General features: G+C 38.5%; 1 protein-coding gene across 2 annotated transcripts in view; it reads left to right on the top strand.

Moving 5' to 3' along the window:
• Nucleotides 1–17,841, top strand: part of LOC101651740 (protoheme IX farnesyltransferase, mitochondrial) — a 153,393-nt gene that overhangs the window by 25,154 nt on the left and 110,398 nt on the right. For both annotated transcript variants that reach the window (XM_004716307.2, XM_045293401.1), the window contains exon 4: nt 6,027–6,151. In XM_004716307.2, the coding sequence (XP_004716364.1) occupies nt 6,027–6,151 (125 nt within the window). The remainder of the gene's footprint in view (nt 1–6,026; nt 6,152–17,841) is intronic.

The raw sequence follows: 17,841 nt of genomic DNA, 5'->3' as shown, positions 1-17,841 counted from the left end.
ATTGATAATTATCCAATTGATTTATTGGGGTTTTTGTTTCGTACTTAATTATTTGGGGGACAATGCTACAACATAGCAGGAAAATAAGAGATAGAGATATGAGGAAATCGAAATTTAGATGGCCATTAAAAAAAAATCTTTATACTTACAGGTAAGTGATGATTTTAGAAAGCAAATATATCCATTGTTGCTTATGCTCAGAGACCAATGATTTTCAAAGAATTGAGCCTTTTGCTTCCTTTTCAAAATCATCCTTGATGAAGACACTTCTCTGAGGAAACCCCTGGCATATTGGAAAAAGCAAAACCTTTCAAGGGGCTCGTTGCTGTTCTGCAAAGTAGCCTGTGACACTAGAATTTGGGAGGCTGCCTAAAGTTTCCCAAGGACTTCCACAAAGCAGTGCAGACAGTTACGTCTCCCTTGGAGAGGCTAGCCAAACTTGTCCTCTGATTCCTGTAAAGCCTGGACAAATATTTCTCCCTCTCCTGTGATAGTAGCAGCATGGACAGTGGGACTCTTTCCCTCCCACCTCAACTCTTGGGCGCTTATCTATGTAAGTCGTTTCAATCCCCTTTAAGACCTGTGGAATAGGAGACAGTTTCATGGATCGTAGGGTAGGGAGGCAGTGTTTCTAAAGTGTGATATGCCTTGTTTGGGATTCTGATTGTTTGGCTAGGTCATTGTGTGTATCTCTCTGTCTTCTTCATGGAGTTGAAGGTTTAGAATACACAGTAAAGGATACCCTGTAAAGCAGAACGCTAAATACATACAAACAGTGACTCTTGACTAAACCTTCGATTGAGTTCGCTAACACCATTTGTTTGCAAGTATGTAGTTCTCTATACACAAAATCAGATGCTACTGTCTTACTTAAATTGCTTGCTTTGCTATTTATCTGTAGAGTTAATCATGCATTTTATTACTTAAGAAAAATAAGTTTTACATGTATAGAGAGTTAGGTATCCCTGGGTGCTTGAAGGAGTGGCATTGGGTCCTATCTGACCTCCTGTGGCTTTTCTTCCACCAACTCCACACCAGCCCACGGCTGAGTGCCCCAAAGCAGAAGTCAGATATGCCTCTACCCTCCATCCTTCATTGTCCCTATCTTGACAGCAACCATCCCTCCGATGGCACTCTATTTCTCAGCCAGGTTCAATAATCGGTTCTATAACTACATGGAACTCATAGGCAGTACTCACTATTATGAGTTTACTAGTGAAATTAACAGGTGTCCACAAGTCAGCATTAAAAAACATCAAGGATGCAGTTTTTTGTCCATGGCAGCCATGTGTCTCCCTGGGCTTCAGTGCCTCATGATCTCAGCAGGTTGGCTTCTCTGCTGCCTCCACGCCTTCAGACAAGGATCTCACTTGTGTTCCACTGGTGGCCCTTCTTTCTTGGCAACCATAGGAATCTCTGTTCTTGCTTCTCAGGTAGCTATCTTGTACTCAAAGGAATGGCAAAACGGAACAATTTTGAGGCAGTGTCCTCTATACCTTATTTGCATGGCCCTGTCTAAGCATTGGTGGGAGTTATAGAGAAATGGAGCCATCAATAAGTCATTTTACTTCACCACGGTGGTGTAAACACTGTATTCTCAGGTACTTACTGAAAGGTTGGTTTGAATCTGCACAGCAGTACCAAAGAAGAATGGCCTGGCAGTCCACGTTTATAAGATTGCAGCTCCTGAAGCCTCTTCAGAATAGTTCTGTATAACATACAAGGGTCACTGTGCATCCCAGTTGACTCAACAAAATGGATATTGTTCTGTACGTTTACATGTATTTTTGTAATGTTTACACTATTACATATAAGTATATAATATAGGAATTCATAGCTATTTGTAATAAAATTCATGTACTTTAATTGTAATGTATTACATTCATTAGAAGATACACAATGTGTGTTGTCAAAGAAGGAATTTTTAAATTAAATGTAAATTTAAATAATCATTTTTTTCAGTACCTGAGTTATACCCACTCTACTTTAAAACACAGTATTTTTTGAGATTACTAAATATAAAGCCCTTTTAAATTGTAAAGTGCTTCACAAATGTTCATTTTATTTTATCATCATCATTTTCAGTGTACATTCTGTTCCCATGTGGCGTTATTGCCAGTTCAATTAACACCACTTATTCAGATTAATATTGCTAACTATCCAGCTTAACACATCTGTAAATGTACAACTAGTATTGCTGAAGAAAGTCCAACTGTTGAGGAATATCTTGGGTATAAAGTTTGAAACCACATTACAAGGGACATTAAAATTGGGCCCGTGTCAGATTTAGATTATATTCTATAGGAAACCAGAAATATAAAGGAAATGATTAAGAGATGTGCTGTTTGGTAGATAGAATTCTAAGAATCCAAGATTCTCAGGCGCTGGGGAGCACTCACCTCTCCCCTATTATTGAAGGCTAGTCTAGGTGCTGTTGTAAAGAGACTTTGCAGATGTAAGTCCGTTGACCCAAATAGCAGTGTGGAGGAGGAGGAGGAGGCTACTGGCTGGAAGAAAGCAACAACCTGTGGTGGGCTGCTTGTGAGGACCCCTCGGCAAGGAACTGAAGGTGGTCTGTGGGTGCGAAAAGTAGTCCTCTGCCGACAGCTACGGAGAAAAGGAGACCTCAGCCCTAGAGACATAAGGAAACGCATTTTGTCAGCAACCAGTGAGCCTTGAAGAGGCTGCTGAACCCCTTATTACAAACTATAGGCACTGCCAACATGTTGGTTTCAGCCCAGAATTCAACCTGTGGTACTCACACTTCTGATCTTCAGTGACAATTGAGCATCAAAGTAAATAATAACTGACACACACAAACCCTGTGCCAGCGAACCAATTCCAACTCTATAGAAACGAGTAGAACTCCATAGAGTTTCTGAGACTAAATCTTCATGGGAACAGACAGCCTCAGCTTTCTCCCATGGCGTAGCTGGTAGGTTTGAACTAGTGATTTTGCAGTTAGAAATTCAATGCTTATCTCACTGCATCATCAGGGCTCCTTAAAATTAAGCAATAATGTAGTCTAATCCATTGGGGAAAAGGTAACCTGGAAGTTGTACAGATAGAAATAATTTAAAGCTTTGATGGGGAATGTAATAGGTACATAGCTTTAAAGTACTTACTTCCAATGAATTTATTATTAACAAAAGGAAAAAGCCACTTTACAGTGGGACAGTGTTTAATCAGGTTCTCAGAATGACCAACAGGAGTTGGTCAGATTGAAGTTATGTGCCACCTGGTATGATGTAGCGAGGAGAGCATATATTGTTTCTGTACCATCCCTGCCACAGATGAATGACACTTTCCAAACCAGGTGGCCTATACTTTCAAAAACGTCTAAGCAGTGAAAGGTGAGACTGAGGAAACAGTTCCAGACTGAAGGGATGACAGAAATGAGACATCTAAATGTGATTCCAAACTAAACCCTTTAACTAAAAAGGACATTATTAGACTCACACTTCTGGGTGGTTAAACTTGATTGAAGTCTGTCAATTAGATGATGGTAATACACTGATGTTATTTTCAGATCTGATGGTTACCTTATGTTTATATAGGAGAATATCTTTGTGGGAAATTCATACCAACATGTTTTTGGATGATAGGTTGGCAGTATATTTTCAAAGAGTTATTTCTTTGTGACTGCTTCATAATAAAGATGTCACTAAAATTAGAATATAAGAACTCGCTGCAGAAGGCAGGCAGACCCGAGACTGTACTTGGTGAGTCCTGTGAGTGCTGGGACATGGAAAAAGGTGGCCCTGAGCAGCCTTTGTCAGATCTTGGGATGAACAAAGAGCCTGGCAGGGTGTGAGGTTGGACCGCACAGCTGGGATTGTCTTAGTGCAGACTGCTCCTGAATTTCTTTCCGTGGAGACCAACGCCAAAGCGAAACTCACTCAATTCCGACCAGAGCTGGGGGGTTTTCTGGCTGGCTGTCTACAGCACCCGGGAGGAGCGGGTGGTCCAGGCGTGATCAAAGAGTAAGTGGGAATGACTCTTTCTCCAGTCCCCGGAATCCCGGGGATCCTGCACTGCAACACTTCGGGCCCCATATTGGATGAGGCATGCTTCGTTGGAAGCATTGATTTTATGTTTATTTGTGAACGGGCGGAATATGAGATTACCAAATAAAATATAATTTCAAGTGTTATTAATGAAAGAATATATTACATTCACTTTTAATGAGATTCGGGTGTTGCAAAATGATTCCATGTAATGAATCCCAGGAAATCAATGAAAAGTTTAATTACAGCCGTGGCAGTGTTGTATGAGAATATTGCTTTGGTCAGTTTTATTTGTACAGTTTATCAATCCTCCTGCCTTTCTCTTGCTTTAAATTAATTGCTTTGATGAAGTGAGCATAAATACATTCTTTGTTAGCGTTTTATTAGTATTGTTTTAGAATGGTGTTGTAAAACACTGTTTTCTCCTTTATATCAGTAACTAATCATAGTTTATATACATGGCCATTCACAAGCTGTGAATTTTTTAAGGAGGTAAAATATCCATTTCTCAGATGCATTCATTCTATTGTCTTGCTGACATAATGTTCTTTTTCCTTTGTCAGTTTTTTGCAAGTCGCTGCCTGTGTCTTCTCAACCAGACCCATCCGTCAAAAGCTAAAGTGCTTTCTGGATGGCTCATCTCTTGAAGTTCTGGAGTGAATTATAAGAAAAGCAAAATAGTTCCTCCTCTGAATTCATTTGATATTTGGCTTCATATAACTACATATACCCTGTTGAAGTGATTCTTTTTTTAAAGAGCGTGTTAATTTTGAGAATTCAGAAATTATAACACAGTCCACTATGGTGGTCATTGATTTTTTGTTTGTTTGTTTGTTTGTTTTGTCTATAAAGTATAATACTGAATGTTGGTCTGGATATTCAGTTTAAGTCAACTCTATATTTTTTAAGTTCTCATGAATTCTGTGTATTCTTCTAACTGCCACTGTTGTTTAAGTGTGGCCTACTTTTGGTTTAAGTTCAAGGCCTTGACAGTGATTGTTGGCCCTGTGGAGAGAAGTAATTTACATAGTTTCATTTTGAGAAGGAAAAACCTATAGTTTCCTACTCTTCAAATTCGCCCACTGATACCATCAACCATGCTCCTTGGGTGGTAGAATTCTTCTGGGAGAACTGAGAAGGAGGCTGGGTGATAAGGAGATTGTGTTCCAGGCCTGGCTGGTCACTGACACACGAATCTATGAGGAATCACGTGACCCATCTGGAGAGCGGGTGAGCTGTGCAAAACAAGACGTCTCTCATTTCCACACGGTTCCATAATTTATGGCTTGATTTCTGAACAGTCTCCTCGAAGAAATGTGCAGTTTGAGTGTCAGAAAAAGGGGCTTTGTTGCTTGCTCTTAAGATGTTTAACTTGATGGCCACTAAGTGTGTGCAGGGATGACTAAAAGGACTGTTATGAAAGGTGTGCTTTCCCTATTGCAGGGTAAAATGCTCTTCTATGCTCCATCAGTTTTCATCTGGTTTTCATATCTCTGTTCATGTTAAAATGCCGCCCAGATGCAACAAACACCTCTCACTGTGTCTTGGTTCATTTGCCTTCCTGCCTCTCACAGTTACCAAGACTTAACCATTTTCCAATCAATATATCCTGTATATCTATTTAGTACCCACTTTGACTACCATTGTTCACAGTGATTACTAGGATAGCCTCTTCAGTTGCCTCTCAAGAGCCATAACGAAGTTCCACCTGAGCACAATTAAGTGTTACCTTCAGCACAGTACTGACCACAGATTAGGTACTCACTGAAATGTTTGCTGAATAAGTGAATGATTGAGTCCAAAATAGCCACCTTTTTTGATTACTCTTTAGTATAATGGAGGTAAGGAGAAAATGAACACATAAAAAATGTAAAACCATAGTTCAGATGAGTAGGCTGTAGTTCGTGTTATTAATGCTAGCAGCTAGTTTAAGTGGAGAGCAATCTGCTGTTTGTCTTTTGGCTGTCGCCCTGGACCGTGTGTTGGTAATCACGCAGCGGCGCTGCTTCTGTGTTGCAGCTCTCGTAGTCAGCACCACTTCCGCTGGATTTGCCTTGGCTCCAGGGCCTTTTGACCTGCCCTGCTTCCTGCTCACTTTTGTTGGGACGGGCCTTGCATCCTGCGCTGCCAACTGCATCAACCAGGTCAGTCTGTCCCTCTTCAGCTCGGTGATGATACTGTCGTTTCCCCCTGGACTAGAGTGCTTTATTGTATATTCTAAAAGACCTTTAAGAATAATATGTGTGGGTGGGTTAACACTGGAAACTTGGTCCATAGAAGTCTGAGTCACTTCACTAATTTATCTTTTTTTTTTTTTTGAGGTCAGTGGTTTTCAAATATGTTCAGATTTATAAAGCAGTGTAGTATCGGCTCCTCATAACCAGGAATCGTTCAGCTAAGGAATTTAGAACTGCCCTAATGTTCTCATCTTAGCGATAGCTCTCTCGGTCCATTTCAGATCCTTTTCCCTGAGCTTGTCATGTCAATGTTCTGGCCTTTTCTGGACTGGACTTAATTTGTTTGAAAATCACTATAATGTGTAGTGGAATGTACTTTCAGTAAGGATGTACTTTTAAAAAGTTATTCAGTAATTAGTTAACTTGGTGTATGAAATCAGAATGTATTTTAAAAATTCATTAGCATATTATTTTGATATGCCTTTTTCTCTATGATTTGAAACATCAAAATAGTTCCCTAAAAAAAACTTCCCCTGGCTGGTCTCTGCCTTGTGGCTTTTTCATGAGACAGTGCAGTGAAAAAATTTTGGCTGTAGCTTAAGGAAAGTTGTTTTCATCATCAGAACACCCAAGAGGAGTTGGCTCAGTTTTGAAACAGGAATTCAAATTACCAGCAGGAAAACAGCTGAGTGAGGGTATATAGTTGACAGCCTGCAGAACATGTGAACTTTGATAATTTGATAGCTTTAATTTGATAATACCTACAATCTATATTTCTACAATATATTTTCAATAATTGATAGGAGACATCTGTTTATATAAAACATTTTTTTTCCAATGTCGACATACTCTTATATAGGGCAGTTCAAATAGTGCTACCCGTTTACCAAAGGTGTGGTCCTTTTCTGTAAACCATAATGCTGTTTATTCTAAATTTGCGCCTCTTTTGCTACCCACACATTTACTTCTTGCCCAAGAGAATTTAAATGCAAAGTAATGTAAGTAAAATGGGTTTTTCTTGATGGTTTTAGGTCCTTTTTCAGTTTGTTGGTTTTTTAATTACAACCTTTATTAATCTATTGATGAAGTTAAATCCAGAGCACATTCTAGTTTTCAGATTCCTTCTTTAAAATGAAGAGCTGTGTTGATCTTTGTGATACTGCTATCTTCTGCCTGCATTACGTAGATTCAAAGGACAGTTTTAAAAGTAAAATATGGAGGTTTCGGGAAAAGAAGTAGCCGATTTCAAAAAACGAAGCCATTGCGCTTGAGTTGATTCTGATTCAGAGACCTTATAGAACTGTTCCATGGGCTTCCTGAGGATATGAACCCTTATAAAAGTAGCGTTTTCTCTTTCTCCCTCAGAGCAGCAGGTGGGTTTGAACCACCAACCTTCCAGTTAGCAGCTTGACACTTAGCCTGCTGCACTGCCGGCCCCCTCCATAAGTATCCAATGGTTCAGAAATCCTAAAATATAATTCGGAGTTACCTTGAGGTGGAGCTGCTTTCTGGCCTCACCGTCCTCCAAAAATGTGCATCAAGGGGAATTCACTGTCAATTATGGCTAGAATGTTTCTGGAGAAAGGAAAGAAAAAAGAACTTCTAAAAGGAATTATGCACATTTAGATAGAAATGCATAAAAGATGATTATGGGCCAAGGTTTTAAAATTTCAAAGTGTCTACAAGTTTAGATGGCTGTTTGACTTTAGAGTCTGTAGGCAGCATCTTTGCTGAGGGGGTAAGTTAGGTTAACTGCTGGCGTCTTTGCTACTGTGTATGCGAGGTTAAGTGACCAGAGTTTTTCTCTGTTGAGAGTGGGAGGATTTAAGGCACCTAGACCATTCACATATACAATGTTTACCATTAATTCTATTATTATTAATATAAAAGTTTCATCTATTCCTGACCCTCATTTTCAGTATTTGATTATCTTCTATGTAGCGTTATTTATGGATTTATTAAAGAATGGGAAGGGCAAATGTGCTGACCTTGATGTGTGGTTATCTGTTAACTTCCCTAATAAACCCCCAAATTGTGATTCTGTTTGTGAGCTCTGTGTGGCCACTGCAACGAATTCCTGAACCCAGAATAGAAGTAGAGTGCCATGGGAGGGAGGGTTGATGGCCTGGTCGGTAAAGAAGAATGGAGCGTGGAGGCAAATCTGACCCCAGCCTCAGGGCAGCAGGGAAGCCAGAGGAGATCAGATATGGCCCTCCATAGTGTTTACTGCGTTGTCTGTGTGTGTGTGACTATCGGTATATATTCATTACAAGTGTGTGTTTTTTATGTTTATTCTTCACAACTAAATATGTGGAGATGCCTTAGATTAAACAGAATTAATTCTCTTTGGAAGGATGATGGAGTTAATATTGTCAGTTTTGGTAAACTAAAGAAATACTGGCAAAAGGTTAATAATTCAAAAAATAAGCACATATTTAATCGAGATATGCAGCGGAAATATGGAACATATGCCAACATGACACAACCTTGCTTAATGAAAATGAAGGGAACTTGAAGCACCTACAGATGAATATTAAAGCCTTCGGTATGGACCACACCGCATATAAAGAGAACAAAAATCTTCACAACTAGAGCAATAAGCAAGGATTTAATTTTATCTGGATTTACAATCAACCGCCATGAATGCAATCGTCAAGAAATCAAGCTACATCTTGCAACAACCAATCAGAAGATCTCTTTCAAGTGTAAAAGACTAAAGTCATTTTGAAGACTAAGGTATGCCTCCCCCGATCCAGGGTGTTTTCCATCACTTCTATATTGGTAAAAGCCGGACAATGAATAAAGAAGACCAAAGAGTAATTAAGCTCTTTGAATTATGGTATTGGTAACAAATTTGAAATCCAACACAGACTTCCCAAAGAATCCACAAACCTATGTTGGAAGAAGTACAGTTAGAATACCCTTTAGAAGTCAGGACGGTGCTCCTGTGCTCGTGTACTTTGGACTTGCCACCTGGAGGGACTGGGCCCTAGAGAAGGACAGCATTTGTGGAAGCGGGGTCGGAGAAAAAGAGACCTCAACAAGCTGAATTGAACACAGTGGCTGCCGCAGCGAGCTCAAACTTACCCATTGTGAGCCTGGTCCAGAACTGGGCAGTGTTTTGTTCTCTTGTACATAGGGCTGCCGTGACTCGGGATCTACTGAACGCCATCTAACAATAACAATAGCACTCCGATAGGACTTTTTTGAGCTGTGTTCTCTGGGTCCCATGTATGGATAAACCAAAGGTAGCTAGATAGTTGTTGTCTTGGGGCGTTTGTCTACCAGAGGGTGAGTTTCTTCCCAAGCTTTTCTTTCTTCTTTGTAGCCTTTTAATCTTAAATGATGTTTTGTCTTTGCTGGTAGTTTGTTCTGAATCCCATTAGCTGTTGCTTCTCTGCCCTGAACCACAGATCCCCCTTGTTGTTTTCTGGGCTAGATTAAATCCTGCTTGACTGATGACAGATGACACTGATATGAAAACTGACGGTGTGGTGGGACTGGAGGGAACAATACCATTTCCTGGTCACATAGGAACTATCTTTGTTTTAATGACAAGCTGCTTTTCAGGTTTAATATGTAAAAATTCTTGATGCCTTGACATATATTCATACCTCACTATTTAAGGTATTTGACAATTCTGACTTCCAACTGAGCTTCCAGGCACCAAAAGAAATAGGAATTGGGGTATGTGTGTGAGGGTGTGTGTGAGGGTGTGTGTGTGTGTGTTAGGAGGAGGGCGGGGAGATGGACAGTGAAACAGATGTTATTTATTATACCTGTGCTTTCTTAACCTGGTCCAACTCCTGCAAATTCTTTTGTCTCTTTTTATTTCTAACTACAGATGGGACTCCAAAATGCTTTAAGCAAGATATCACACCTTTAAAATTTGTGTGGGTGATTAAGTAAATCCTGAAACATTTTCACGACCACCCAGTCCTGGCATACTGATTTTCTAAGAAGTTTTAGATTTTTTTTTTTTTGTCAGAAGGGGAAATTACTTACCTGTGTAATTAATCTTAAGAAAAATTTCACTCTGGCATTTCCTTCAGATCCTATGCCAGATTTCTCCCAGAAGCAATGATCACAGGAAGAACAAAGAAATTTAAAAGGATTTGAATGATGGAATGTAGAGATAGGATGAAACAAAAGAGAAAATTTGGTCGTTAATAAGATTTATGTATACTTGTAATTTAGAGTATACTGTGTAACCTTCACATATAAAATAATATATAGTTTTAGCTTTTATTCTGAGTTTTCTTTACTACGAGAAGATATTTATCTGCTAGCTTATAAGAAAAAAATTCACTGAAACAGAAATTTAGTCAGATATCTGAACATTTTCATTAATATTTGAGTAGAATTAAGATTGTTCTGCTATTGCTTTTAGCAAAATCATGGTTCATAATCTAGATGATACCATTGTATATATCACTACCATTAATTGAATAAGAAAAACTTAACTGTTCAGTATATAATTTTCTTAAACATCTAGTTAAAGATATCTGAATACAGACCCCTCTTCTGATACTACTGATATTGTGTCCTGATTTGAATAATAGGAATTAAATAGCACATCTCACCTTAAGAATATAAATATGTTTTAAGACTAGATTACAAGTTCTTATAAAAAAACTCAGTGATTTGTAAAGTAGAATATTAGCAGAGGATGCCATTTACTGTGCTTAGTTAGAATCCCTCCATGATTTTTGCTTACTCTTGAATAAAATGACTGATCAAATGGCAAAATACCTTATTTCAAACAAGCATGCTATCAGCCTTAAAAATAGAGATGTGAACAGTCCCCATGCCCTTTCACAATCTTAATATGTTTTCCCAGAAAAGAAAAATATGTTTTCAACAGATCTTTTGCCATCCTAAATAAAGCTGGTATACATAAGCCAGGTGATTTATAAAATGACTCTTTCTAGTTTGTACTTAGGGAGCATAAGACTTTAGGTTTTGTTTTATTGTCTTTCAGGGGCAGCAAAATATGTCTGGACTAGTTTTTACTTGCATAGAATGTTGTGATTCTGCTTAGTTCAAGTTAAAATTATTGTGGGGCCGTGGGGTGGGGTAGTGGGGTGCTGTTGAAATCCTCTGGAAACCAGAAAAGAATTCTGATTTGGCTAAGCCTGGAACACAAAATGTCATTAAGTAGTAGAAAATGCTAATACTCTGTGCTCCTGTTTTCTTGAATATTATGTTCTAAAATTCAAAACCAAACTCACTGCCATCAAGTTGATTGATGAAAGAAGGAAACCTATAGAAAGAAACCCTATAGGACAGGGTAGAACCGCCCCCTGTGGGTTTCTGAGATGGTAATTCTTTACAGGAATAGAAAGCCTCATCTTCCTCTCTTGATGTGGCTGGTGGTTTCCAACTGCTGACCTTGGGAATAGCAGCCAAGTGAGTAACCACTACACCACCAGGGCACTTCTCTGTTTTCTAGAGATCCTTACATATTGATTACGTATGCCAGAGACATTTAAAAAGATTGAGTCCCTGCTTCGAAGCAGTTCATGGTTAAAGGCAGATGTGTAACTAAATAAAAACAGTAAGTCATTACTGAGGTAAGATGTGGGTGTTGCCCTGGTGGTGCGCAGGAAGACTTTGAGAGTAGTCATTTCTATCTGTGGAAATTAGGAAAACTTTATGGGGAAGGGAGCAGACTGTGGAAACATTAGGTGGGTATTTACTGAGGTAGATGAGGCATGGGAGGGGAGCTTCCAAGCAGAGGGAACTCCTTGGGTAAAATTTTATAGAGCTATTAAAAATTTCTACACAGGGAGTTTGGTAGGGGAATTGCAAACTTTGCGGTGCAACTGAAAACATCAGGTAGAGGCTGGGCCCAGTACTGTATGGAATTTGCTGAAGTCATCAACAGAGTCCAGGCTGGCAAAGGCCTGCACACCTCTAAAGCATTCAAACGTACCCATAGATGCTGTACAGCCATTCCAGTACCGGTGTGCCCATTCTGACTCTGAGCACCCCCCTGTGTTTCAGAGTAGCAGTGTGCTCCGTGGGGTTTCTAAGAACTGTGTTCTTTCCAAAGCAGATGGTGAGACCTGCCCTCTGAGGTTGCCCTGAGTGGCTTCAAACCACTCACCATCACGCAGTTAATTCCTTTCTTTAATTTTACGATAGAGGGATAAAGAAAACAATAGCAATGGGGGTGGGGAATAAGATATTGGACTATGTAAGACCTAATTTACAATGGAATCTCATTATAAGTAGGGGACTAACTGTACTGTATTAGGTGCTTGCCCAGAGACTTGGTACATAGTAACCGTACAATTCAGGCTAATCATTCTTTTAAAAGAAAGAGAGGAATCCACCCACATGTTGTTGAATTGACTGGCTCAGAGCTCCACGTGTTGCATACTAGAACTGCTCCGTAGGGTTGTCTTGATTGTAATCTTTATTAAAGCAGATCTGCGACTTCTGCAGTGCTGGTAGGTGAGTTTGAACTACCAACCTTTAAGTTAGTAGTCAAGCTCAAATGGATTGAGCCACACGGGGGCCTTTAACTATTACTACAATGTATAAAAGTGATTGAATGAGAAAAGGAGGTCAGGAGGTGTCCTTTCTATAAAAATTAGTGTAGCCAATATGAAGAGTAAAATTTTATGATAGTACACTCTTGTAAACAACTAGTGAATAGTGCCTATTGTCTGGCAGAGGGAAGAAGCATCAACCAGAAATTATCAAGGTTACTAACCTACCACTGTGGTGAGTGGTAAGATATTTAAAGCATGTAGCAGCGGATCCTCACCTATCCATGAGGAAAAGAGTCAAGGGTAGATGGGTACAAAATAGAAGGTTACACTGGAACCGGCCTAGGCCTTCATTTCTCACCTTGGCCTATCTACATGGCTGCCTGGTACAAGGAGGGCATTTCCTGGCTCCAGATCTCTCTATGGACCTCCACCAAGCGACTTTCCTTCCTGGATTACAGTAGTATTTGTAGGAAAGTCTTGTTGGAGAAATGATACACAAGCCTTAGAAATGACTTTGTTTTTGTTTTTCAAGTTAATCACAGCATACGATACTTATCTCAGATACAATGAATTATTCGTGTTAGAAGCACGTGTCGTTTTAGGGTCATGTGATGATTTTGCTGAATTGCAGTGTGAGTGCTCTGGTCAAGGAGGCAGCTGCTGTTACTGGCTTTGCTGAATGTGAGTGCAATGTTGCTAGAACCACCAGTTTTTCAATACAAGCTAGAAATTTGGATTTTCATGTGAAATGTTTCAATTCTACAGTTTTGAAAACTATGTGGGCCAAATAAAGCCTGTCCAGTGGGCTGAAATTGGCTGGTGACTTCCTTCCCTGCCCCAAACTTGGCACGTTGTTAAAGAACATACACTTTTTATACTGTTGCTTAGAAAAAGGAGGAGGAAAAAAAAAATCATTTCACAAGTAGATAATTGAATATAGTTTCATCTCTCCCCCTTTTTTTTACCTTATTGTGACTTGCTTGACTAATTCCAGAGAAGATTACTAGTTTCACACGCAACACTTATTGCATGCTGTGCTTGCCCTTATTCCTCACAGTCCTCACAGTGTAGCTGCGCCTATCTCACTTCTGCCCTGTGTCTTCTGTTTCCATTCCTCCTTTTTCCCTAACTGCTGACCCTGGACCTTGGTAAATGTTGTGCATTTGCTACCAAGCGGTCACTCATTCTGAAGTGTGCGCACCTCATGAGGGTTATTGTTTCCTTTGTAAACATATTGTTTGATTGAAAATTGAGCCATGGGGTGAATTCAGTTAGAAACCCAAAGGGCTTTCGTCTTAGGGATTGCACCATTCGCTCTCTGACTAGGAAGTGTGGTCCCTTTCATGATCGTGTGTTTTCTTCCACCTTTTTCTCTCTTTCTGTCCAGCACCTTCTTGTTTGATCCCTTTCAAAGCAGTCTTTCTCTCTCTATTTTCATGCTGAAGAAAGTGAAGCACAGCATCTCCAGGAGCTTGCATGGAATCAGCTGTGGTGCCTGAATCAGAGCTTGCAGGTTAGACTGCTAGCCTTCTCGGACATGTGTGTCTTCTCGAACTTTACCATAGACGAGCTCATTATTTCTGAATTTCAAAAAAACTAGATGTTGCTGCTTTAGCACTCAAAAGGTAATGTCAAGAAGGGGTGGTGAAAAATTGCTTCAAGAAACACCTGGAAATTGCAAATGTGCTTACAATTATTTCTCGACCGATGGCATTATGTTTCAGAAAATGCCATTGATTATGATGAGTAACACACAGCTCTTTGTGAAATTTAAGTCCGTTGAACATCAGCACCTTCAAAGACGATAAAAATTCCAGCCTGCATTTATCTATTCCCCTGTGAGGAGTTCCTACAATGTCTGCTGTATCAGTCCCTGTGAAATTCTTTGGCTTAATCGTCTGTCATTTACACACAGTTGTCTGAGGTCAGTTTTCCACTTTGCAGTTGTCAAACAGCTGTCAAATTAAAACACTAGAACCTATAGTTAATTTACATTTTGTGCCATGCCTTATTAGGATGTTGCTTGGCTTATGTGTTTAAATAGTTAACCCCATTTCTTGATCATCTTCTGCACCATTATTGCATTTTTGCCCTCCTACAAATATCTACATACACATTTTAAGATGGTCATATAAGTAACTATCGTTACCCAGACCATCTTGAAAAATTGACCTCAATTTTTAAAACATCACTTGAATTAGACACTCAGCCAATCCACTCCACTATTCCTTTTACAAGAGGAGAAAATCTAATCAATTCAAAAATGCTGTCCTTATTTTCCTTTTTATTGTCATCGTCATTTCCCTGAAGCTGAAATCTAAATAGTCATTGAGCATAAAATTGCTTTCTAAGTGTCTTTATAGGTTAGTGTGATGGTAAAGAATTCAGCATTCATTTTTAATAATCCATTGATCCAAGACATTTTTCTGGATATGCCACTGATGTTTTACTACAAAGTATCTCAAGCTTCCGGGGGTGACTTGGGCACTCTAATCTCCTGTAAGAGCCCTTAGGTGTTTAATGAATAGAGTTCAGTGATTTGGCAAAAGGACTAGTTATATGCCATCTAGTTCTTACAATAGAAAACATCTAAAATGGCTGTTCTTAAATTATGATCATGAGAGATTACTATGTGGTACCACAATAATATTTCCCCTATTTGTAATTATTAACCTGTACACAAAGGTCATTTTAATCAATGTTTGTTTGGTATTTGCTCTCCATATAGGGCTTAATTTAACCTTTTCTAAATTTTGACACATTCTCCCCTGAGATCTCATAACTCATTATATACCTTCTATTACATCATTTATTAATTTGTACTTTAATTGGTTTTTTTATATAGCAGAATGTTCCATCAGTCTGTGAGCTTTTCTTTGGCTACAAGGGCATGTTTTATTTATCCTCACCCATAGTGCCTGCCAAATAGGACTAGTAGGTATTTCTTGAATACTGATTGAAGAAATACATGAGAAAATGAGAACATCAGTTCTACAGTTCAAAGGAACTTGAGTACATAGTGTTCCATTGTTCCTTTGTTATTGTAACTCACCACAGATGTCCTTTAAAAGTGAACTTACCTTCTACATAGGAGATAATCCTGTTTGTACAAATTTTCTTGGAAATTTATTAGTCATCTTTAAAAGGATTAGCATTGATAATGTAATAAAACAAGTTCAATTAAAATTGGATATGTACTAAAGGAGCAGATAAAATCAAAGCTAAAGGTAATGACAATATAAAAAATTTTACAGCAATGAATTTTTCCCTGTGATATTAAATTAAATTGTATATTAATTTCACCTTCTTTGTCATGTGAAGGTTTTTAAACAATTCTCATTAACTAGCATCCCAAAATGATTTGGAGGTAACATTATAAAGTATGCGTTCTCTGTGCTTATAACAAATAGATATTAATGAAAGTGTATTTCACTGACACATTTCCTCATCAGAAATTTCATTGCCAGTGGGGGAAAAAATGTAGGAAATTCAGAAATCTCAACTCTTCAGATAGCCTTCTCTCTCCTCAACAGCTGAACTTGGAGTTCTGTAAGAAATGTACCATGTCCTAAAAACTACACATCTGATTCTTTCCCTCAATAACCTGCTCTAACTATCATTAATCTGCACTATCGCAACTGCTGTCAGTCCAATCTTCAGTCATTCAGACCAGAAACTTTGGAGTCATTCACGAACATTTACTTCATCAGAAAATTGTGCTGATATGTACACATACACACAGACCTTTGAGAAGACTTTTTAAAAAGTTGTGGAAAAATGGAATTAAGAGAGAATGTAATGTGGCCATAAACTTTTTGATGCTACCTTCATACGTGCATAGATAGATAGATAATTTTTTACTTACGCTATTTTGCCCGTTGTATTAAGATCATTTAAATCTGAATAATGCAAGACTTGTGTATTAAAGATAATTTCCTTTAGTTACTAGCAAGTCTTTTCTGACTCTTGATGACCCCAGGTGTGTCACACAGAGTATAACCAGGCTACACAGGGTTTCAATGGCCAATTTTTCAGAAATCGATTTCCAGGCTTCTTCTGAGGCGCGTCTGATGGGGAACTAACCAACCACCCTTTGGGCTGGCAGGCAAGGACGTTAACCTTCGCACCCCTCAAAGACATTAGGTCTTTGATACATGTTGAACTACATTTCCCAAACCGAACTCTCTGCCACTGAGTCGTTTCACGCATTTCTCAGCCTAACATTTATTTTAACCTTTATTTGTGTTTCTGTATTGCAATTTTTAATATACCAAATTGTCATTTTTTTAAGGTTCCACCCCCCCACACACACACACTCCCAGAGAAAGATAATTAGAAAAGCTTTGTGTTCTCATATGTGAATTAAAAATATTAGGTTATGTATTATGGATTAGACTTAATTTCATTCTAGATTGCTTGTTATCCTGGAATTATTTTGACACTTGTTACTCTATTGCTTTTTGTCTTCCATATTTCTGCTTCACTAATCTTTGCATTCTGTTTCCAGACCCATACTCTTTTATGTAGTATATCTCTGTTACATGGTTAATATCTGAGAGAGTATGTTTTCCTATAAAATACTTAATTTCCAAATCATTCCTTTTGGTTCTTTTCATTGATTACCTCATTTAAAGTTGAAAATCATGTTTTAAAATTCTTTTAAAAAACAAATTTTGAAAGAAATTTGGCAATTTGATTCAATTTTAATTGAGTTCCTTTGTAATCCTATGTGTTTTACTTATGAAATTAGAAGTATTATTAAGGAACAAGTTTCTTAGTCTTTTCCAAAGACATTCAAGGGATAAGGAAGGTTCTGAATCCCTGGACCAGATTTTTCCTTTTTCCCACTATTTGACAAATCAGCTTTTTACTGTACTTTTTTTTTTCTTCAAATATCCATGCTCTAAGTACATTTCCTTACTCTAACAAAAAAGGCATATTTTAAATAATTTGAGACTTGCAGGAATATTTTTTAAATGTAGATAGAGTTCTGTATACCCATCCTTCCTCAATGGTGACATTTATTCAACTAGAGTACAACTCAGGTATACCAATAATTGTGAAGGTAGCATAGAGCTGGGCAGTGTTCCTTCTGTTATTCTTGGAGTGTTAATGAGTCTGAGCTGATTTAACAGCAATTAACAAGTACAATGTCAG

Source organism: Echinops telfairi, unplaced genomic scaffold (assembly GCF_000313985.2).
Source record: "Echinops telfairi isolate 266 unplaced genomic scaffold, ASM31398v2 ScPeMD7_2010;HRSCAF=2546, whole genome shotgun sequence".
NCBI lineage: Eukaryota > Metazoa > Chordata > Mammalia > Afrosoricida > Tenrecidae > Echinops > Echinops telfairi.
The sequence above is the reverse complement of the archived record's forward strand: the minus strand, read 5'-3'. Positions and strand labels throughout refer to the sequence as shown.